Genomic DNA, 17,783 nt, shown 5'->3' with positions numbered 1-17,783 from the left:
AGGATCATCACGACTGCTCGTGGTGTTGTAAAATGCATGTTGGGCATTTTATACTGGTGCTTTACTGCGTATAAGTGCGAAGGGGAATATTTGCACTGTAGGAGCTGAGGGTGCTTGGAGCTGTAGAGGAATGGGGGAATTGGAGAGAAAATTCGGTGACCCAAGGGCGCGGGGACAGGCCTACTTCGATAAAATACGGCGGCAGAAGCTCGGCCCACTGAGAGTGTAACCCCTACCCAGATGCTCTGATCAATGATTGGCATTCTTCAACCTCTTCCCCCCACTCACCTCACTGACACAGTGCACACACCTCATCCAGCATGCCTCGTCTTACGTGATGTACCTCTCTCACCCTTTCCCTCTCTGTCCCTAGGTGTATGTATTCTTGGACGTCAGTACGTCTCTATACTAGATCCCAGACTGTTCACGAGTTACGCAACCAAATATTAAGAAATGTATAGTGAGCACGATGTCAAGAGAAGCAACTTAAGGTGAATGAAGGCACCTCGCGAATAGAGACAAGCATCAAGCGCAATTACCATGACGTGCTACTCCCCCTTCGACGTCACCATCGTGCGGGCATTTGAGAATGATAGTGTGTTGCTTTTATAGGACCTTCATGGTTTTCTTCTCTTCGTGAGAGTCTTTTCTTCACACCATCCTCGACGAGACCCGAAATTCCAATATGCGGCTTGGCGGGCTTTTGAGGTCAAAATGAGCCGTGTTGGGATCATGCAAGTATGGCGCCGCGAACACGTTAGTGCCGATTGCTGTAAATCTAGGGTGCCAAGATCTTGAACCCAAACAGGATTGGGTGAATCTTGTAGCAACCGGGTCGCCCGAGAGCGAGCATGGCAACACCTGCTGTCCGACGGGCGTACTAAATCTGCCCGACTTATTGGATACTCGGTCCATCATCTGCGCATCTAGATCCCACATTGCACTTTGAGACCTGCCGGAGCTTCTCAAGCGAGGTAGTCCGCATGACAAATTTTCACACATGCGTCCATTTCTTTCAGAGGCGACTTTGTCATTGGCTTCGGAGCCTCGTCAGCACGCCTCGTTGGGTAGCTACCGTTGTTATTGGCTCCTCTGTGCGGTCCTTTGCGTACCCCTGTCCCCCTTCCTCATACATACTTATGATTCCCGCTCGTTCCGTTCTAATCTTTTAACTGGCTACATGCGAAGTCTTTTGCATCGAAGCCGATCTGGAAGCAATGCAGTCTTTTCTCCCCTACGTACAAACGCAAATTGCGAACCCGCAGCTTGTAGGCAACGGAAGCGGGGTGAATCGCCTGAATTTTGGTGATGGATGCCTCATTTTGGAGCAGGAGTTTGCTGAGTTGAGATCACAGTCGTACGAAATGTCCCAAGGACGGGTGCCTTTTGATTCAGTTAAAGAGCAAACATGGGTCTCAAAGTGCTTCCGGTTCTGGTCAATTGTCTCTGCGATCGTTGTTGATTCTGCTCAATCTTTCGGCCAAAATTTGGAGTCGTAGTCGCAATCTATCGCAATCTATTCAAGTTCCCCAACAGCTCTAAGATAACTTCTCATTGGTGAAACCAACCTAGATCCATGGACCCCAATATGCCATCTCCGGTTGGGGGCGGTCGAAACTCATCGCCTTTCTCATTGGCGAGACTCGCAACACAGGCGGGCGGTGCATCCAGCTCTGCAAATCCTTCGCCGGTACAGGTCAATGTGCATGGTGGAAGTTCAGCTGCTGAGTCCCCAGTCTCCATTGGGGCGCTGGCGCACCAATCAACTCGCACGCACCTGGACACAGAATGGGAGTCGATGAAGAAGGAGATCAAGTACCTCTACCTAGATGAAGACATGCCGCTCCAGGATGTTGTCAGTGTGCTGTCAAAGGAGAATGGCTTCCACACTAAGTATGTTTTTGTTTCAATTGTATGTATCTTCGGCCCCCAACGTGGGATGCATTCATGCCGTCCAGCCGCGAACCCACATGGCTGACATCGTGGCTTAGCGTCAGGATGTGCAAGACCCGTCTTAAACGCTGGGGTTTCACAAAGAACAATAGCAAGAATAGGAAGAGCAGTTTTCGCAACGAGACGAGGCCTGTTAAATCGAGGGGAATCTTCAAAAGGTTTGCCGATCGCCTACAGAATCAAAACGGTGCGCGTTTCCCCGTCGCGCGCTCTACGAACAACGTGGAAGATGCCAGATCAACTTCCATTTTCGACCCAACCTTCAGCCTCAACCATGTTTCTCCGTTCGGAGACAACACAGCTCATTCTGCAGTGGCCACTATATCGGAATTGGATACCACCAGTCATGGCTCAAGCGGGTATTGCGAGGTGGAAAAGATGCTCGTGGATGAGTTGCCATGGAAGGGCATCTTGGACGTCTCTGACCCAAGTGAGTGAAGATCGTATGCCATGATTCCATGTTCCAAGGCCTGTACCTAACTAGCCATCAAGTCCCCGTTCCTTCCTACGAATTGACCTGCCCTTACTGCTTTGGAGAAAAGAGATTCCGCTGCATCCAGGACCATGATAAGTGAGTTGAGACCCCTCCATGCTTTTGGTTGATGTCCTTACTAATTAGTCACAGCGGTCCCACATCAGAATGGGACTCACTCGGGTTTGGCTCTGATATCAACCTGTCAAGTCCGAAGCCATGCACATCGAATTGCATGTGTAGAACGTTGGACCCCGCCTACTCTTTCTCGTTCCTTGTAAGGATGAGTCGATATGGAATGAGCGTCAAGTTCTTCAGCGATGCATTGTGGGCCGAGGTCGTGAATGCCTTGCCACGATGCCACAAGCCCCGAGGGGATGACCGAATGGTTGAAGGCCAAGTTCTTTTCCAATGCAGAGAGCATCTCACCATGAGGTCGCAAACCATCTACTCAGAACAGCTTTCTGGCCTGGCTCAGTCAGGAAATCAATCTCTGTGGTTGGAACTGGAGCTTCTCCTTCATGGGCTTTTCGACCACCCAGCCTTCCGCCAACACCAGACGCATGCGCGCCAAAACGACCAAAGAGAGGAAGAATGTAGCTCACCGGATACACCGTCGGATGTATCAACACCACGGTCCGCTGTCTCTCTGGGATCAAGTCTGCTAAAAAGCTTCAATCCATGGAGAAAGTTGCGAGCGCAGTGGAAGAACCGCCGGGGACAGAACAGGCTGGAAGACAAGATCAATAAGCTCGATGAAGTGTTTCGGAACGAATGGCTTCAGTACGAGGTCTCTCCAACCTCCTCTAACGAAAGCGAAACGATTTGGATGAACGGTAATCTCCAGGTTGAGATTGCCGAAATGGCTGACACTTCAATCGTGCATCACCAGTTGAGCAGCCACGTTACGACCAGTCCAATGCAAGAGTTGGATGGCAGCCTAACCCAAAGGTACGAGTTGTACTCCGAAGCTTCTTCATCGGTTTTGTCAAACACAGATGGATCACCAGTATATGAACAACACCAGATGGATCTGGACACGGAGTACAACACCTCTTATGATGGGTCGGGGACAGAAGTGTCTCCCTTGGAAAGCTTCTTCGACGGCGAAATTTGCGAACTCAACTCTCGTGAACTGAGGACCCGCGAAGAATTCGAATTATCGAAGGCTAAAAACACAGAGCACAGGCCATTCACTGTCAGAGATACCAATGTCAGCCCTACAATGGCAAAGAAACTGTGTTGTGTTATACCCAGTCTCACCGACCGAGCGATGAACGCTGCCAGGACCGAGGACTCCGATTTTGTGCAAGCACTGCTTGAATTTCTCAAGGATCACGATGGTATGTCTTGCAAAGATAGCACGGCTATTATTACTGCGAAGTTACTGACATGGCATGTAAAAGTTTGGGATGGCAGCAGCCAAGGCTCTCTGATGTCTGTTGCGGCCCAGGCTGGCAATCTCCAAGTTGTGCGCGCCCTGCTCGAACGTGGTGACGATATCAATCAGACTGATCGCCGAGGGGTCCCGCCAATATATGCAGCAGCAGCTCGAGGACATGTCGAAGTCGTAAGCCTTCTTCTGCAACATGGCGCAACTGTCAACAATGATAGCGGGCAACATCCACATTCACTTTTGGGGGTGTCTGCAGCAAATGGTGCCCACGAGGTGGTTCGACTCCTTCTAAATCAATACCACAGCCCGACAAGGAACAAACGTATGGACCTCGGCAACTCTTCACTGGTCTGTCGTCAGAAGGACATGGATGAGGCATTGGTACTCGCAGCAAAATCTGGAAGTTCAGCCACGATGGAAGTTCTACTAGATTATGGGGCAGATGTCGACCTTCTGCTACAAACACCAGCATCTGAACTCACCTCGGCTTTAATCGAAAGCGCGGCACTGGGCAACTACAAAGTGGTCAACATTCTACTACTGACCAGGGTTGACGTGAGAAGTCTGGATCACCGAGGAACGCCACTGAGCGCCGCTATTAGTAATGGACATTATGCCGTGGCCCGATTATTACTAAAACACTCAGGCGGACAAGTCCTAGTAGCTCTTCAGCATCTCAGATCTTGCGGCAAACGACACCAAATCGGGCGACTGTTCAAAATCGTGTCCCAGACACAAAAGCAACCTCACCTCGGCAACACTTTGCCTGAAACAGGCTTGGTAACTACCAGTATGGAATGCCTACGAAAACATTTCCTTCTTCAGCATTCGACCATGCTCAGCGCTTCCTCAGCATCATGCACCAAGTTCCTACAACTATCATGGCTATATCCTTGTCAGAAAGACACCTGGGCTACTGCAATCAACTTTATGCAAAACCTATCCAAAGGGAAACATCCAGCTGGAGTCCATGACACAATTCCATTCCTCTGCCTTTCACGGGCAATGGTTGACACGCTTCATGAGTTACATCTTGCCGACTACAAGCATGACTTTGACGCCGATGTACCCAGGTGGCAGATCCTTTTCATGGGCGGTGATAAGACTGATGATTTGGAGGCTTACCGAGATGCTGTGTCATCGATGTGGGGAGTTACCTTCGACTCTCACCACGCGCGGGACTCCAGAGACTCAATTTTAAAGCGATTTCGGGATTTCGCCGCAACGTTAGCTGACAAGGCGGACCGCATTTACAGCAAATCACCCATCGGCATCCCAGATCTGACAATGTCCGAACCAATTGGCCATGCCCTGCATGGCTCTACCCACGAAAACAGAAGACAACCCCTAGATACCGGAGAACTGTCAGAGAGGCAACGAGAGAAGCTTCCACATAAACAAACAACCCCTACCAGCCAGCCCGAAGAAACACTAGGCCGGACAGCGACGGGCGAAATCGATAGCGACCCAACGCTAGTAGACTCTTTGGCCACTTTTCTCATTGCGAGCGCAGCTTTTGCCATCGTTATCGTATATACGCAAGGTAAGAACTTTGAGCCGCCCGCGATTTCCATTCCTCCGCTAACAAGCCAAAGTTATCTCAAAACTGTCGAAACTCTCGCTTTCATTACAAGTAGATTTTCCTAGTATCAGAACACTAACTCAGAGATACGATCTCTTTGAGAGCGAAGTGGTCCACGGTATTGATCTAGTTGGGATTGAAGGTATTTGCGGGAATCAATATGGCTGGGTTTGAACAATTCATCGTCTCCTGGCCTGCGATCAACGCGAATGTATTCAGGCGCCAGGCTTTTCTTACCCGCTGGGATCGGGATTTCAGTCATCTAATGTAATATCACGAATGAAACGTCTCAATTAGTACGATTAATGATAAGCTAATATGCCACGCTCTCGTAAACACTGTTTGCACGACATACCGACCGGTTCAAACCGTCCCGCCTTGGAGGTGCTGAATTAAGGTGCTGACGGCAAAGTGGGGCCGAATCCGGGACGCCGACACCGGGTAGCGGAGGCTGACGCCGAGAATCTTCGGAATCAAAATAGTGCCTACGGAATGGTCGAAATAGTAATCCAAGAGCTGTGTCCGGACATTCGGCCCTCCCACGTCCGACTGCTTCGTTCTCGCGACGTTCCAGAAGCTGAATCCCTGAAAGCTCAGACGTCGGACGAGACCAGCCTCCCCCCAATCAAAGCACCCAAAACACGAGACTAACTGATCTTCCGCCACTTCCCGTCTCGCGAATGCGCGCAAAGGCAGGGTGCCGGACCTCTTCTGCCCTCGGCAACGAACGGAGCAAGTTCGCAGAGAAGAAAGTTACTTGGCCCCAGGCCAATCATGCCTCGGCGCTGCACCCCCGCGCTTTACTCCAACATTGGCTGCTTCCCGCTAGTCGAGGCCGGGGGTTGGTGTGGGCCAAGGTGGGTGAGTCGGTGGACACAAACCGTCGTTGTGTTACATTCTCGCTTCGCCTTCGCGAGGAGACCATTTGCCGGTCGTCTTTTCCGGTGTTGGAGCTTGGGAGCTTGGGGACATGGAGCACGGCAAATAATCGCTAACACTGGGGATCCCAAACACGGCGAACCCGGTGTTTTCCTCTGACTGCCCAATGATACTCGCGACTCTTGCGAGCTCCACGGCAAGCTGGCGGGGTTTTTGATCTCTCCGTCCCCCACGTTTCACAGGGATCCAGCTCCAAGAGTCGGCCCTGGGCAGCAGTCGAGGACACTTTTTACCGTTCGGCTCGACGTCACGAATGCCTACCTCGTTCCGAGAGATCCCCTCAATCTTCTAGCCCTCAACTTTGTAAAGCCCCAAACACCATACAGCGCGCGTTTGGCGTTCACCGGTGTGCGATTCCGAGTTTCCAAATAGACAGACGATCTTGATAGATAGAGCTTTCGGACTCCATCTGAAGATATGGCGCTCGGTGAGATTCCCCGCCATCACCAGCCTCCAACTTGGTGGTGAAAACCTTCCGTCGCGTTCAGTCAATCACGACCTCGGGTTTTACCACGAACATTGAATCAATATGTTAACACCGGAACAGCAGCGGCAGCCGCGGTAGCTGGAGGCGTGGCCTCTTCTTTGTATCTTGACGCGAAATACCATCTCTCGAAGGATATTAATTCACTCCGAGGCCGCCGAACAGTCGTCAGCGCAATTGAAAACGCTGGTAAGTTACAAGTCTATCTCACAGACGAGCAGTAGCCTTACGGATATATCAGTCAAGACCGACCGCGTTTCTCCCTACTACATCTTCGAACAAGCAGTCCAAAAGCACCCCTACGATGAGGCCATCTGGACGAGAAATGGAAGCGTCTCGTGGAAGACCACCTACGATCGTGTCAACCAATATGCTCAACTATTCCTCTCTTATGGCGTCAAGCCCGGACAATTCGTCGCTTTCTTCATGCAGAACTCCCCCGACTTCGCTTTCGCCTGGGTCGGACTACTCGCTATCGGTGCCGCACCGGCCATGATCAACTACAACCTCACCGGCAAGGCTCTTCTCGGCTGTATTGAGATCAGCACGGCGAAACTTGTCCTTGTGGACGGATCAGCGGAGGTCGCGGCGAAGTACCAGGACGTAAACACCGAGCTCGACATGAAGGGGATCAAGCTTATCAACTTGGCCGAAGAGAAGCCGAGGGTCTATCAGATGGATCCGGTACGGCCGCATGACAACCTCAGGAAGGGAATGATGCCAGGTGACGCGATGGCTCTTTTCTATACCAGGTAAATACTGCGAGGATCCTCAGTGATATTGACTGACAGATGTAGCGGAACTACCGGTCTGCCTAAGGCTGTGCTGTTCCCTGCGGCCGCCGCGGCAAGCTTGTCACTACAGGCAAGTACTGACGAGACCGGCTTCGTTTGCTGTCCAGAAGCTAATTAGATCAGAATGATTTGGGATTCCATCCGACTGCTGGTAATAGTGAACGATGCTATATCTGCATGGTATGTTTCTGTTCACGCTTCTTGTTTCGGAATACTTCTGACCATCGCCTACAGCCATACTATCATGGGACCGGCGGCATCACGATGATGTCACAGATACTTGTGAGTGTCTTTCCCATCCTTCGAAGACCTCTTTCTCACCACGATTTAGTCGGGATCCACAGTTTGCATGGCTCCAAAGTTCAGTGTCTCGACATTCTGGGACGACATTCGGGACTCTAACGCGACCTGGTTCGTCTACGTCGGCGAGACGCTGCGATACCTCCTCGCCGCGCCGCCCTCGCCGCGGGATAAAGAACACAATATTCATGCCGTCTTCGGGAACGGTTGCCGTCCAGATGTCTGGAGGCGATTCCAAGAACGATTCGGTGTTGACACCGTTTGCGAGTTCTACAACAGTACTGAGGGTGCCTTGGGGCTGCGCAACCTTTCACGAGGAGATTTCTTTGCCAACGCTGTTGGCCATCACGGCTTGCTACTTCGACTCAAATACAGAAACATGTATGTTCCTGTCGCCATTGATACGGAGACTGGCGAAGTCCAAAGAGATCCTAAGACAGGGCTGGCGATCCGGATGTCTTATGAGACTGGCGGAGAAATATTGGTAGAACACCCAGGTGAGAGGGCGTTTCCAGGTTATTTCAACAATCCCGATGCAACGGACAAGAAGTATGTGAGGGATGTCTTGAAGAAGGGAGACATCTTCTACCGCACTGGTGATTCTCTGAGACGGGATGCTGATGGCAGATGGTTCTTTTTGGATCGGTGAGTTCCTTTCCTGATGCAGCCGATGGACATAACCTGACATGACTTGAAAAGACTCGGGGACACCTACCGGTGGAAGGGTGAGAACGTGTCTACAGCTGAAGTGTCGGAAGTGCTCGGAGAATACCCTGGTGTGAATGAAGCAGTTGTTTACGGCGTTTCCCTCCCTGGCCACGATGGAAAAGCTGGCGCGGCAGCTCTCGATATCGCTCCAGACAAGAAGGCGTCCTTCGACTTCGCTGACTTCCTGAGGTACGTATCTCATCCCAAGACCCTTGCATCTTTGACTCTAAGACTTGTAGGTACTCGCGATCCCGGTTGCCACGATATGCCGTGCCAATTTTCGTTAGGCTATTGAATGCAAGCCAAGCCAGCCACAACAACAAGCAGAACAAGGTGCCATTGAAGAACCAAGGCGTTGACCCGAGCAAAATCGAGGGTGGAGATCAGCTTTTATGGATTGAGAAGCACGGCAAGGGGAACACCTACGTTCCATTTACGCAGGACGACTGGGACAACCTTGGGCAGGGCCGAGCGAAGCTGTAGATGGGCGAAGTTCTTATTCCTTACAGATACTTATTCTACTGGACATTTGACTTTGATTACTTCAATGAGCACGTGTGAAGTCTTCAGGATCTTCCGACGACTGATGCAGTGATACCGCCTCGGCCGCTAGCGACCATCCTTGGCCGAATCATACACCGCTTCACCTGCATTCCCGCGACATGCGGGGGCGGGATGACGGAGATGACGCCCAGGACCCGGCCAATGAGCGTGCTGTGATGATAATCTGCTGAGAACCAAGCTTCTGACGGCGCGATCAAGGATACGACGAACCCCGCACGACGCAATCACGCACCAGGGGATTGCGCACGCGGGGGAACACCCCTGTACGCTTCACATGGAGATCAGCGCATATGGGATGGCTGGGACCGAGGCGAGCAACCTGGATTGAGCTGGATGAGATGATCAGTCACACCTAAGGGCCTTGGTTTCTTGTTGGAACCAAAGAATCAAATGAGGGCGATGCCCAGGTTCTGCTGCGAGCCGATTCCCGACTTGATTCTCTCGTGTTTTTGCCCGGGGCACCAGCCGTCGCAAAAATGGCAGGAATCAAGCGTACGCGCATCATTTTCGCACTTTTCATCACTTGTGTGCTCATTCTGCTTTTCAGGAGCGGGAAAAACGCGAAGCCAGAATCAGAGCCAGCACAATGGATGGATTTCCCGCCGCCCGAAAGTCCCTCGACGGACTTACCTCCCAAGATCGATGTACCTCCCGACCATGTTGAAATCCCGATGATCAACGACGCCCTCAATGGACAGCCCCCAACACAGCCAGTACAACTTGTTCCCGATGCGCACAAGTTAGCGACGGCGGATGAGTTTCTTCCACATTTTGCAGCAGTCATTCAAGAGAAGGGAATCTCTCAGCGAGAAGCCCGCGCAACATGCACGTGGCCAGCGGACGTGTTTGTCGACTTTCAATTCTCCGATACGCTGGAGTGGGTTCTCGAGGACCGGCCAGTGTTGGAGATAGAGCTGCGCCGACGCGAGTGGCACGACTTTGTTCAGAAGGGCATGATACCATACACGACCGTAAAGGATCGGTTTCTGGGAAGAGGTTTGGTCATTGTTGCTGGCAATGCGGACACGATCATGCGCGTCAAGGTGATCCTTCGACAGCTGAACAGACTGGGATCCAGCATTCCTATCGAGATCCATTACTGGGACACTGAAATGGATATTGGTGCAATGGCGGATCTCAATGCGTTGTACACCCCGATCTACTACAACGACTTGTCGAAGCCGCATAACATTATCCACATCAAGAAGGACGGATATTTTGGAATCAACTACCAGCTGAAGACGGCAGCTTTGCTGAATTCTCGATGGGCTGAGCCAATCCTGCTAGACTCCGACAACATTCCCATACTGGACCCAGCGACCCTGTACGATTCGATTCAATATCAAGAGTACCACTCCGTATTCTGGCCAGACATCGCACGTACACGACCACAGAATCCTGTTTGGGCTATCTTCAATACACCTTGCCGGATGGCCGAATATGAGCAAGAAAGCGGGCAGCTATTGGTCGACAAGACGCGATTCTGGTATCATCTCCAACTAGCGTCATGGCTGAACAACGAGCAGGGGAAGTACTACAATGAGATCCTGCTGGGCGACAAGGATATGTTCCGCTTCGCGTGGCATGCCCTGAAAACAAACTTTGGGAAGCCCAAGAAGTGGGTTACAAGCGTTGGCACGGAAAACGATGGGTTTTACTGCGGTCATTCGTTCGCGCAGCATCATCCGGATGACGGGAGAGTGGCGTTTCTGCACGGCGGACTAGTGAAAACAGTGTCTCTGGAGGTGATGAGGTGGAATCGCGATGTTAAGGGAGGCTATCTTCGGCACTACAAGAGGTCGCCGAGCGAAGAGAGTCCAGAGGTGAACATTAACGTCGCCATAAAGTTCGACGGAGCGGCTTACATGCCTGACCATTCCAACAAGTTCGAGGCCGCCCAATGTACCGACATGTTCGACGTCCAGGCGCGAGACCTGAACGCGATCCTCCCCGGATTCGAGCAAACCTTCCGGGAGATAGGAGGATACTGGCAACTGGACCAAGAGGACACGGGAAACTTTGGTCAAACCAACCCTTTCCCAGCCGGGTGAAGCTCGTGTGGAAAGATGCGGATAGCATGATATTCACCAGGATGACATCCGTTGCCAAGAATGGCATCGAGGAAGAACCGGGTGAGATTAACCCCCCTGACGATCCTCCGCGGGCCGACCAGAGGGAGCTAGGCGCCAAGCACGAGCAAAGGACGAGAGGTCAAAGACACGCCAAACAGACAAAGGCAGGCTAGTGCCGTGGCCGTATTGTCTTTGATGGTCAGAGACTTGGCCCCCCTCGACCGAGGTCCGTTGTGCGGAATCTTAAAAGAAGACTCGGGGCTAGAAAACTGTGCATTGAAGCTTAATTTCTCAGCCCTGGGGTGTCCGACCAGTCTGAGCCGGCGGAATGTCAGCAACGCTCCCTTCAGCTGGAGGCGAACCTTGGTGTTGACAAGTTAAGGCGCCGATGAGGGTCGTCGATTGTCAGAAGTCTTGGCATGACAGTTGTGGAAAATAAACTGCCACAAGGCTGATGAGAGACATTGAGAAATCAAGCCGTCGGTCTTGGTCAAAGGAATTTGACACGTTGTGTTGGCGGGAGTTGAGTTGGAGAACGGGTTGGCTGTTGAGAGCAGGGAAAGAAGAATCGCGTGTCTCAGTCGGGTCGAATGAGTCAAGTCTTCCATGGCAACAACATACGCAGCGGACATTCACCTGAGAGGATTACGCAGTAAGCAGCACTGAATCGCACAAGAGGAAGACTCTCCTGCAAGATGGATCCTCTTACTACTGTAGCTTGAAAATAAACATCGTGTTATTGGGCGACCCAATCCATCGGCTTCTCATCCGAGCGTTGAGAAAGTTCGTTCACATTCCAAGACACAAGACACCAGCAAGACCAGAAAACTAAAGACAAGCATCGGACGACAAAAAACGGCCCTTGACCCTGGGGAAGCATGTTCGGGCCAGTGACGTTTGTGTTCCCTTTTCTTAGCACATCTGAGCTAATGTTTCAGGGCAACTCGCAGGCCAAGCCGCACCGTTAGGGTGCTAACTGCAACATCGGATTAGCGGCTGAATCCCGCCTGCAACGCTAAAACAATGGCTCCCTCTGCGGGATTGCGATGGACCTTTGTATTGCCCCTGAACAAAGGTGCCCCCCTGGCTCTTGAGTCGAGATATGCATGCCGGAACGGGCAAGGCTTCTCCTTCTGGATATCGCATTCGGCATAGATCCAATATCAATCGGGAGCTAAGTAGTGTTTTGCAGCTCGTCCCGCAGTCTGTTCCAGGGTCATCTTGCAGGATGATGGGATGATGGGTGCATCGGTAGGACACGAGGAATCAGATGCTCGGCCACCACCCAGCAGCGTTGTACGATGTTTCTACATTCCCTGCTTTGAGTTGCTGTTATTATGGACAAGGCAATATGCAACAAGGTCTTCAGCAAAACCACAACAAACGGCCAGAAGGAACAATAGAACTCGGTGTGTTGAGTCGTAGCCGCCACACAGACCTCTTTGTTTGCTCGCCGTCGACGCCTCTTCTCATCCTGGTCAGCCACCGTCAGGAACCGCCTTAACCTGTCCAATCACGGCCAGGATGATTCCCGTCTTCTTCAGCATAGCTTCGTGGAGACGAAGCAGCAGTGTTACTGTGCTCGGACCGGGCCTGCTCGGCCCAATACGAGAGGAAGCAGACGACGAAGAGAAAAAAAAGCAAGCCTTCACTAACAACGTTGACGGCCCCGAGACGCCCCGGGGCTAGCCAGCGTGACGGCGGGCTGCTCATCTCCACACCCAAGCTTCACGATGGGTTCTTCTCGCCAAGAATAGACTTGTCCAAAGGTGAGCACGGTCGTCGGGCTGCTGAGCTATTGATGAGGATATAATGAAGCCGCGATGCCCCGTCTGTCGCAGCTTTTGGAACACCATCTCACGCCTCATCCGCTCTCCCGCCTCTCTCTCACATTCATTCCGACTTTGAATAGTCGTCCTTTCTTTCTTACACGCAACGGCTTCCACGGCAATATCAGTACAATCACTTTTCTAATACCTACCTTCGTTAACCACAGTCAATATGCGTGTGACTCTCTTTACCGCAGCCCTCGCGGCCACCTCCGTCTCTGCCTACCCAGGCATGAAGAACACCTTCTCCGAAATCCGCGCCCGTGTTGATGCGGACGGCGGCGGCGCCGACAACGACGACTTTGACTCCGCCGAGCTGATCGGTGACCTCGCCACCCTCGACGACTCCAAGCTCACCCCCGTGGGCAAGACCGTCAAGTCTATTCTTCTTGGCAACGACATCAACCCCGAGAGCACTGATGTCTATGTCACCTCTGGCAAGGCCAACAACCTCGCCGCCAAGGGCACGCCAGCCTGTGCCGCCGATACCTGCTGTATCTGGAAGTACATCGCCAACGACCTCCAGGGTGTCTTCAAGGGCAAGTCCGGCCGTTGTACCGACTTTGCCCGTGCTGCTGTCCGTCTCGGCTTCCACGATGCGGGCGGCTGGTCCAAGTTCACCGGTGACTTTGGCGGCGCCGATGGTTCTATCATCCTGGCTGCCGAGGAGATGAGCCGTGGCGAGAACAACGGTCTTCAGGAGATCGTTGCCCAGACTCAGGTCTGGTACAACCAGTACAAGCAGTTCGGCATCGGTATGGCCGATCTTATCCAGTTCTCTGCCAGCGTTGCGACCGTCGTTTGCCCTCTCGGCCCCCGCATCCGCACATATGTCGGCCGCAAGGACTCTTCTAAGCCATGCCCTAACGATCTTCTCCCTCCCGTCACCGGCTCCGCCGACTTCCTGATTGAGCTGTTCGAGAACAAGACCATCAAGCCCCACGGCCTCACCGCTCTCATCGGCGCTCACACCACAAGCCAGCAGCGCTTCGTTGACCCCAGCCGCGCCGGTGACCCACAGGACAGCACTCCCGGTGTCTGGGACGTCAAGTTCTACGCCGAGACCCTCGGCTCTGCCCCGGCCCGTGTCTTCAAGTTCGCTTCCGATGTCGTTCTCTCCAAGGACTCCCGCATCAGCGCCGAGTTCCAGGCCTTTGCTGGCTCTGGCGGCCAGGCTCACTGGAACCAGGTAAGCAACTCTTTCCCCGATCACAGATGCCGCCCAGTCACTAACATACTCTAAAGGACTACGCCCGCGAGTACATTCGCCTGTCTCTCCTCGGTGTTAACAACATCAACGACCTCACTGATTGCTCCAAGGCCCTGCCTGCCAAGACCGGCAGCTTCGTTGCCCCTGATCAGGCTGCTATGGACAAGTGGCTGGCCACCAAGGACCGCGTGGCCAAGATTGCCGATGAGCTCCGCAACGGTGGCAACATCAGCAGTCTTATCAACAACGTTCTTGGCTGGCTTAAGGGTATCTTCGGCTGGAAGTACTAGAGGATAGTCCTCTCAGCTTTCGTTATGTCTACAGCATGAGCAATTAGAGGCGCAAGGGAATGATTTTGAGTACATAAAATATTGCTTGGGTGGCAACCGTAGATACACCCATAATGTCTATACTTAATCAAAACAACCGTTCTTTCACGCTTTTTGATCAAACTTGCTACTGCAACTATACCATTTCGTACCTAGGAACTGTACATGAATGGAGGAACGGTCATTTTTATCCCATTTCAATGTTCTCATTTGATCTAATGTTTATTATCCAAGAGTCGCATCTATGAAACTACTGCACGAAGCTTCGCTACGTCCATATTAGAGTCCAAGATCGGTGCCTAGCTCGAATTTCACTGCATTCTGATCATCTGCGGACGAAGCATTTCATGCAGTGAAAATTCAGCTTCGCAACAGCAACTCTACCAATCACAACTAATAGTCGCCCTCCGTCGCCAGAGGCTCAGCCTGCAGAGGGCACAAAATGAGGCGGTCGACGTGCCACAAACTGTGGGCCAAGGACAAACAGTTCTGTCAGTGGACAGCTATAATCCAATCACATTCGCCTGCATGGGAGGTCACTGAAATTTCTTCAATGTGACAAACAAGCACAGCTTCGCGGCAGGCTGTCATCTGCACCCGTATGATGCCCAGTCAGCCTGACTTTACCCCGCTTCTTAAAGCTATCATGAAGCTGGTGCTGCTATATTCCTACAATCTTGGAAAAACCTCGCTTGTTTCAGCCATAATGTCATTTTTTCTCGTTAAAACGTCGGCTACAGTAACCCTAAGGTTCTCTTATTCTGAATGAAGCGACGATGGCGGCCGAAAGTGTGGGTTTGGCCGCTTCGGTTGCCGGCTTGCTGTCGCTTGGCTTACAAGTCACCGAGGGCATAGTCAAGTATGTTGATGCTTTTGACTGCCGCCAGGAAGACTTGGCCTGGGCAAAACTCAGGAACGACTCTCTCAGAATCACCTTGCGGGCCATAGAAGCATCATTACCAAGTCTTCGCAATCAACATCAGGAGTACGTCGAGGCAGCAATACAGAACATAGAAGCCTGCAAAGAGAAGCTAAGTTTCGTGGAGAGTCTCCGCCTCGAGCTTATAGATTCCACTACCAGCACGTCAAAACTTAGACTGGAGACCGGGAAGAAGAGGTTAATGTATCCATTCCGTCGTCCGAAACTCCAACAGCTTGCCCAGAGCTTGCAGCAGGCTAACGATTTGCTGGAACTGACTCTGACTGGATTCAACCTGTAAGTCAGGCTCCGTGTTTGTCACAACTCATCACCGTGATAATGTCCTATAAACGTAGCGGGATATCAAATTGTAACAAAGAAAGGCTGTCTGCAATTGAGCAATCTGCCCGACTTCAAGCGGCAGAGATTCAAATACTTAGGTCACAGGCGGCAGCAACACGACAGCCAGTCTTGAGAATGGAAAACCAGCTTTCTGCTTTGCAAACTCATGTAAATCTCGCAGTAGATTCAGTTGCATCGCACTCAGGATCTATGGTGTCGTCGTTTCACGAGTTGAGCCATGCCGTCCAGACAGACATCCGACGATCAAAAGAAGTGGTACAATCTCAACTGTTCCAGCAGCAGGAAAAGCTCCGGTCCCTCGAGAAGCTTCTGGAAGGACTTCAATCTCATGGAGGACAAATGAAAGCCACGCCCTTTCTGTATCATCGCATAGCTGGCAAGCAGGCCGCATTGCAGGCATTTCGCGACGCTAAACTGCCGATACAATTGAAACGACAACGTGTGTCGCATGCAGAAGCCAGCTCCGGTTCATGGAATGGTCATAGAGTAACATCTGAGCCCCTAGGCTACAACCCTCTCACTGGTGGATTGTGCTCTTGTCATAGGCTCCGACGAACTACTACTAGAAAGGAGGTTCATCTAGGGCACGTGAGACTTGCCACTGAGTTGGAGACGCAAGGCCACTGGGCAAATTGTCCCCTATCTAACTCACTTGAAAAGAGGCGATTTACCATAGGATTGAGGTTCACTGGATTTACTGGAATTTTGAAGTCTGTCATCGACCTTTCGTTGATTTCGACCTTTGGTACTGGGGGATATAGTATTGGACCTAACCTGGCTTGCTATCCGACAGTTGATTTCGAGTCAGATCCGGGCGCTCTCGTCATAAGCTTGATGGGACAGTCATCTTACTTTTGCAAAGCCCAAGATGCCGATTTGTTCATGAAAGCTTGTTTGAAAAGGCTGATCACGCTCATTGAGAATAACAGAATGTGTCCCTCTGCTGTTGATGGGAGAAATAGAAGCTTTATGCACCATGCGGCTATGATGGTATCTTTCCCTTCCTTCTCGTCTGTGGAAGTACGATTGACCGTTATTCTCTAGATGAGTAAATGGCTGTCCATTTCTGGCGTTGAGCCGTCCCGTACGACGTGGCTCGTTGAGCTCGTTCGATTGCTCTTGCTTTGCGGCGTACCAGCGTTCTCATACGACATTTCAGGTGAGAGCATCGCGAAACCAGTTTTTGGTCCTGCCTTACGTCATGTTGCTTAGTTGATTGTAGGAATATCTCCATTGAGACGTCTGCACTTGAATTCGCTTCAGCAAGATCACGAAGTTGTCAACATTCTGTTGTGCGCAAACAGTGATGAGCAATCCGCCGTCGTGGCGGGCTTCCAACGCGCAGGCCAAGAAAACGCTATTTGTCTCAATAGCAAGCCATTCTATGAGACATCACACGGTTATGCCGAAGGTATGGCAATCCTGCATCTTCCCGTGCTGGTGCCTTGCTCACTGAAGGTTTCGTAGCTTGCGAGTGCGGGCCACTCAGCATGGCAGTGATTCGTGATGATGTTTCCGAGGCGGTTCGTATCTTGGAAAGCTTCCCTAGTTCAATGAGCGGGGCCGACATCTACGGCCAAACTCCTTTGCACTTGGCTGCAACCCGACCCCGAATCCTTGCCGTTTTGGTTGAGGCCGCAGACCATGAGTTATTGGGGAAGACCGACATAACCGGTGCCACAGCACTCGACACAGCGATGATTCGTAGCTCTTCTGTTTGTGTGAATGGCTCTACTTATCAAAGATGTCGACGTTGTGCCTGCACTCAATCTGTGGAAATTCTTCTCGGAGCAGGTTGCAACCGCCGTTGGCATAAACGGCAAAGTGCTGACGGCACGTGCGACCTGTTTTTCGTTCTTGGTCGTGCAT

At 51.8% G+C, this 17,783-nt stretch overlaps 3 protein-coding genes across 3 annotated transcripts; all 3 read left to right on the top strand.

Annotated features, from left to right (window-relative positions):
* Nucleotides 1-6,759: 6,759 nt before the first annotated feature.
* On the top strand, nt 6,760-9,111 carry COL26b_010693 (uncharacterized protein; the record flags this gene model as incomplete). The annotated part of the gene is made up of 8 exons (XM_053183385.1): nt 6,760-6,769; nt 6,890-7,015; nt 7,068-7,578; nt 7,779-7,800; nt 7,855-7,902; nt 7,952-8,565; nt 8,620-8,817; nt 8,868-9,111. 8 exons carry the CDS (start codon nt 6,760-6,762, stop codon nt 9,109-9,111), a joined length of 1,773 nt encoding a protein of 590 aa, XP_053032674.1.
* Nucleotides 9,112-9,863: 752 nt separating this feature from the next.
* On the top strand, nt 9,864-11,243 carry COL26b_010692 (uncharacterized protein; the record flags this gene model as incomplete). Its single annotated transcript, XM_053183384.1, has 1 exon — nt 9,864-11,243. One exon carries the CDS (start codon nt 9,864-9,866, stop codon nt 11,241-11,243), a length of 1,380 nt encoding a protein of 459 aa, XP_053032673.1.
* Nucleotides 11,244-13,265: 2,022 nt separating this feature from the next.
* COL26b_010691 (uncharacterized protein) lies at nt 13,266-14,593 on the top strand (the record flags this gene model as incomplete). The annotated part of the gene is made up of 2 exons (XM_053183383.1): nt 13,266-14,282; nt 14,339-14,593. The coding sequence occupies 2 exons, from the start codon at nt 13,266-13,268 to the stop codon at nt 14,591-14,593; spliced, it is 1,272 nt and encodes a 423-aa protein (XP_053032672.1).
* Between the last annotated feature and the right edge of the window lie 3,190 nt (nt 14,594-17,783).

This window comes from Colletotrichum chrysophilum (assembly GCF_026319265.1).
Source record: "Colletotrichum chrysophilum strain AFK26 chromosome Unknown scaffold_118, whole genome shotgun sequence".
Lineage (NCBI taxonomy): Eukaryota > Fungi > Ascomycota > Sordariomycetes > Glomerellales > Glomerellaceae > Colletotrichum > Colletotrichum chrysophilum.
The sequence above is the reverse complement of the archived record's forward strand: the minus strand, read 5'-3'. Positions and strand labels throughout refer to the sequence as shown.